The 5875-nt window shown below is 38.7% G+C and overlaps 1 protein-coding gene across 1 annotated transcript; it reads right to left on the bottom strand.

The window, feature by feature from the left end:
• Positions 1 to 1267: 1267 nt before the first annotated feature.
• LOC137389538 (flagellar attachment zone protein 1-like) lies at positions 1268 to 2701 on the bottom strand. The gene has a single exon (XM_068075575.1). The coding sequence runs from the start codon at positions 2699 to 2701 to the stop codon at positions 1268 to 1270; it is 1434 nt and encodes a 477-aa protein (XP_067931676.1).
• Positions 2702 to 5875: the final 3174 nt, after the last annotated feature.

The raw sequence follows: 5875 nt of genomic DNA, 5'->3' as shown, positions 1-5875 counted from the left end.
AAACTAATAAATATATAATAATATTAAAGGATTATTGGAGCAGCTGGTGTTTTAGTTTGCCGAGTCTATCTTAATCACAGCTAACTACAGAGTTTACACAATCAGCACACAGCATGCTTTGCATTGTACTTGCTAGTGTGAACAAGTGTTTGCAGCGATTTCCAGCTTCAGCACGCAGATCAAATACGTGTTGGTAGCTACTCTTGGTCTCTCCATCGGCATCATCCTGTGTCCAGAGCTGTCGTAGAATATCCATCGGCCCTCGTACTGTCCTTCCATACAGCAGCTCGAATGGTGAGAATCCAGTAGATTCCTGTGGGACCTCTCTGTAGGCAAATAGTGTCGGGTTTATGTATCTGTGCCACTGCCTTGGCTCCTGATGGCATAACTTTTTCAGCATTGACTTCAGTGTGCCATTGAATCGCTCCACCAGTCCATTAACCATAGCATGGTAGGGGGTTGTCGGCATCTGCTTCATGCCGAGTAGTCTGGCGAACTCCTCCATGTACTCAGACATGAATTGGGTCCCTCGATCACTGATTACTTCTTCAGGTATTCCAACCCGACTGTAAATGTTGATTAGAGCTTCAGCCACTGCTTCTGAGCTTATCTCTTTCAGTGGAACAGCCTCGGGGTATCGAGTAGCGTAGTCCACCAGAGTTAGTATATATCTATGCCCTTTTTCACTCGGAGGGTTAATCGGTCCAATCAAGTCGACAGCGCAGCGCTTGAATGGAGTCTCAATTAGTGGAGTCCGCTGTAGGGGAACCTTCTGTACTGAACCTTTCTTTACAGTGCGCTGACAGATGTCGCAGGATCGACAGAATCTCGTAACCTCATCATGTAGACCCGGCCAGAAAAAGTTGGTTAGGATTCGATCAGTAATTTTACGGATTCCCAGATTGCCACTCAATAAAGAATCGTGGGCGTGTCTCATCACAGCGACACGTAGAGTTTTCGGTACAACTACTTGTTTTATCGGCTGTCCGCTGTTGTACCCTGGGTGATAATATTCATGATAAAGGATGTCCTTCTTCACCATGAACCTGGTTTGTTGTTTGCCTTTCGTTATTGTTTCTGTAGCGTCATACAGCCTCTTTAGAGAATCGTCTTCTCTCTGTGACTTGATGAGGTCTTCTCTGTCTACTTCGATGTTTTCATTGCTGACAACTGATAGTGGTTTTTCTCCTCGTTTATTTTCTATAGCTTGTGCGCGTGTAACCACAGAACACTCTTGATCCTGTTCTGGTAGTGGATTACATGGGGATCAAGCGCCTGAAATATTTCCAAGCATTAGATCGTGAATGGGCGTCTCCATAACCATCGCCGTTACGTCTCCTTGATAGAATGGTGTATCGATGCTGATTTTGGCAAATGGCAGTTTTCTAGCAGTGTTATCTGCCATTCGTAGATATCCTTCCTCTCCTGTGTACTGATCAGCTTTTACCAGTGATTTCTTGACCACCACTGTGGTGCATCCAGTATCCCTAATCATCTCTACCTGCTTACCATTTACATAACCTCCAACCAGGTTTACTCCATTCTCCATTTTACCAACTTTACCTTTACAACATGCTACTTGTACGTAACGCTTCCCACTTATCTTAATTTCATCCGTATTCTGTCCTGGATTTGTCTCCCCTTCAGCCACACCCGCCTTGTGCGTAGATGTTTTGAGTCTTCGACATTCGGCTGTGTTATGGTTATTCATTTTGCAGTGTGCGCAGTACTTTTGAGGCTTCTTATTACACCGATTTGCAATATGCCCCTTTTCGTTATAACTGTGGCCAGTGATGGTTGTCTCATTTGGAGTTGTCTTCCTTATGAATGACATCTTGCGACCATGAGCTGTCAGGTATCGGTCAGCAGCTTCAGCCAACTCGTCACAGCTGTCAAATTTCATCTTCTTTAGATGTACAGCGAGATCCGTAGGACATGCCGCTATGAACTGTTGTCGCAAGTTGAGTTCTTTCAGGTCTTTGCAGTTCGATAGCTCCACCCACTTGTCGATGTAGGTACTAAGTTGAACTAGAAATTGTTGTGGTGTTTCGTCGTGCTCGGCTTTACTCTCTCTGAATCGCTTTCTGTAACCTTCCTCCGTGAGATTGTAGCGTTTTAACAGAGCTTCCTTCACCTGATCGTAGTCCTTCCTATTCTCTGCCACCATTCTAGTGTAAATCTCTGTAGCCTTACCTTTGAGATATTGGCTCAAATGGAATGACCATTCAGCTTTATCCCACTGATAGTTTTCAGCTATCCATTCAATTCGCTGCAGGTAACTATCCATGTCATCTGTTTTCTCATCAAATACTGGTAGTTTCGGTCTAGGTTTATTGCTAACCCGTTCCAGTCCTGTACTCTCATTTTTGGAGTTGTCCATCCTAATATTCTCCATTTCTAGTTTTTTCATCTCAAGCTCATGCGCCAACCTCTTTTCTTCTATCTCTCTTTGCATCTCCAACTCTCTTGCTTGTTTTTGGCTGTCTATCTCCATTTGCTTCATTTGCATTTGGAGTTGTCTGTCCTCAGCTTCAGCCTCTTTTTTGGCTTCTCGTTCCATTCGTCTCTCCTCGCGTTCAATCTCTGCTGCGAACTTTGGTTCGTTCTCTTCAATGAATTTGGCTAGCTCAGCATCCTTTAATCCAAGTTTCTCGCCCATATCCATTGCCCTCCGCATACTGCTCATACTAGTCTCCGCCATTACTGACTGCCTTTTGGTACTCTTTATGTCTTGCGTGAGTTAGACTGATATAATCCTGATCAACGGTAGATATTTCCGGAGCAACCCCCAAGTTGTCACAAAGTGGTGATGCAATGTGACCGGTTCGAGATATCTGGTGTTGTGATTGTATCCTGATGTCTGCACAAGGCTAAGAGTTAAGACGTCTGGGTGTAATATTGTGGCTAACTATGTATAAGTAATATAATGTCTATAAAATAATATGCAGAAGATTGCTGTGAGAGTATGATATAATCCTTTATTGCTGACTTGTAGACATGCACGCTGTAAACTGAATTTTTTTGAACTGCTGCAGTCAGGCTATTTATACCTCCTTACAATTATTCTAGAAACTTCTAGAAAATCCATATAGGAAAAATCTAGTAATAGAACAATGCTTCTAAATTTATGATCATGACTCATCAGCGTATTGCGCAATAGCTATTGTCATGCTATAATTTTGTTTATGATACTATATACAGCACTCAGAATCTGTGACAAAATTAATGGTTTAATCGTTTAATGGTTGTCAGTTATAGCTGCTGTTCCTCAAGATGAAGAGGGGAGAAATAGCAGTGGCTTTAGTGTAGGCAGGACCAAAGAAAGTGAGTTGTCCAAAGGCCAGGAAAAAGAGCCTTCTAGTAAGGAAGGTATGTTATGCTATAGAAATCTAAGTAAAAACATTAGGTGAAATTTGCAGCAAAACAAAAAGGTAGTTGCTAAAAAAATGCTATGTTCAAGCGAAAATAAAAGGTACTTATATCAAAAGTTACTTTACTTACATTTGACACTGACAGGATGTAATTGACTTTCCAGAGTCTGTTTTGCTACATAATACGTTATACAGTGTCTTAAGAAGTTTGTTGCATGTTATATATCACTTGCTCATGACTAGATGTTGTCGAGTTGAATCAATCAGCACGATATTGTTTGGCATAAAATAATTGTCTTTTGGTCTCTAATTATTCACCTGTATGTACCTTAAAACCACTTGCAGTGGAGAGGCTGATTTTTATTTGTTTCCACAGTGGTAATCCCAGTCCCCATGAGAGATCATCTTGTATAATCAGTATTTTCACAGCTATTCCGTTACGTTGCAAAATGGTCCAGTGGTGAAGTTGGTAGTGTGTTTGGCTCTAGTAAATGGGCATCCGAGTTCAAATTTTGTGTAATGTATGTTTTTTTCTAACGCTTTCAAGGTGGCTTCTCAGACAAACAGCTCACAGCTCTAAACAGTCTATAGTAAAGATTGCTCTTTCAAAGAAACTGCTCTTAGAGTTCAAGGTTAAAAGACTTATAGTATTTTAGTAAGGTTGATACTTAATCTCTATGTATAAATCTCAAAGTTTTTCGTCGTCATAGTCTGTCATTATCTGTCTGTCTTCCTATAGTTATTAAAATCTTGGAAAGAAAAGCTCGCTTTGTTCTGGATATGAACTCACGAAGATTGCAACCACAAGTTACTAATTGGGCATCTAACCACTAAGCTACGCTATTCATACAACTCAATCGGCCTTATCATATACCGTATACCCTTTTCGCGATTGCACATGCTAAATGGCGTAGTAATTAATACATTGCGTCCACAGATCAAAAGTCCCTGTTCTAAAATATTTTTTGCCTAACTATGAAACACTATGCTTTTTCATTCTTGCCACCCTAGGGAAAATTTGGTTTCCTGTCATACGATATCCACAAAAACTTCTCTCAAAATTGAATTTTGGCAGTTGTTGTAATGGTTAAAGCAAAATAACAAAAATGTTGATATGCTATTTGCCGAAATACATCCTACAATGCCGGAAAGAGATATATGTTGCTCGTTATTTCAATTCAACGTTGTCTATTATAGTAAAAATGGATTCGCAAACAGATACGTGATAAAATTTAAGTTAAAAGTTTAGAGTTTAATAAAATACATACTAAAATTTCCTTCAAATACATTGTATGTGTTTAGTAAGCTAAATTCATTTAAGTTAGGTGGACCATTTATGCTACACGTCTGTCTCGAAGGTAAAAACTCTTCACGGTACGCCTTGCACACAGTATATTATAATATTACATTTTCTTACAGATCATAACCACAAAATGCACTAAAGTTATTGTAGGTAATTATAGTTAATTAGGTTAGCATATTGTTTTGTTAATATTTTTTAATGATGATGATTTTGATGATTTTTACCAGGCGGTGTCTGCATTAGATAATTACTATGGGTTTCTGTACCACTCTATATGATATTTTCGTCTTATGATACCAACACTGAAACGAACTAAAATCATATAATTGTATACCAAATATTTTTCCATTGTAATTGTAGCAAAACAGACTATATTTAGCCATTACTTGCTAGTAATTTCACCTAAACATTTAGACACCTTTACAGTTTTATTTTTCTTCTTTATTTATTTCAACAAAACATTTATTTCATGATATGAAATTCAAAAGTTTCAGTTGTTTGACTACATTAAGTTTGCAAACTTTTACAGTTGCTTTATTTGTTCTTTTAATTCATTTGAACTGCACAAAAAAATGCTTTTATCAAGATATGAGGTTTAAAAGTTAGAATGTTAATTTTTGTATATGTTAGATGAAAATAAGTTTTCTGTTCAAAGACTTTCATTACTTGGGCAACGATGGGCATTCACCTAGTTCATAAAAAAGTGCAAACAGAAACTTGACAGTCCATTGTTCTGAGTAGTCGTTGATTTATATTTTTACTAGCTGTGTCTTCCAGCATTGCCCAGGTATTTAAAATGGGCTTACAAACAATGAGAAGTTATGAGAGTAGCCTACCATTTGCTATTAGCCTGGCACATTGCCAATAGAAAATAGTATTGAAAATCAACTTATAAACAATGAAAAATAATGAGAGTTGCTCGCCATTTGTTATTAGCCTTGCACATTGCCAATGGAAAATTCCAGTAAGCTAGTTAATAAGAACTAGGCTTCTAATGACAGTACGCCATGACGTTGCGTCAGCATTGTCCAGCTACAGCTATTCTAATAATAGCTATAGCTGGAGGGACACACATACATACACACATACTTTGAGGAATATATATATAGACTACTCTCATATTGTGGAGTAAAATGAGATCATCCAAATGAAGCTCTGACTGGCACAAATCATTTTTGAGTATTACCCTGCAGCTGCTGTT

Source organism: Watersipora subatra, chromosome 1 (assembly GCF_963576615.1).
Source record: "Watersipora subatra chromosome 1, tzWatSuba1.1, whole genome shotgun sequence".
Taxonomy (NCBI): Eukaryota; Metazoa; Bryozoa; class Gymnolaemata; order Cheilostomatida; family Watersiporidae; genus Watersipora; species Watersipora subatra.
Note: the sequence above shows the minus strand (reverse complement) of the source record. Positions and strands in the feature narration are given on the sequence as shown.

What these genes read in the sequence shown, in the direction of transcription:
- LOC137389538 (XM_068075575.1), bottom strand. Translation starts at nt 2,701, where the DNA reads ATGGCGGAGACTAGTATGAGCAGTATGCGGAGGGCAATGGATATGGGC.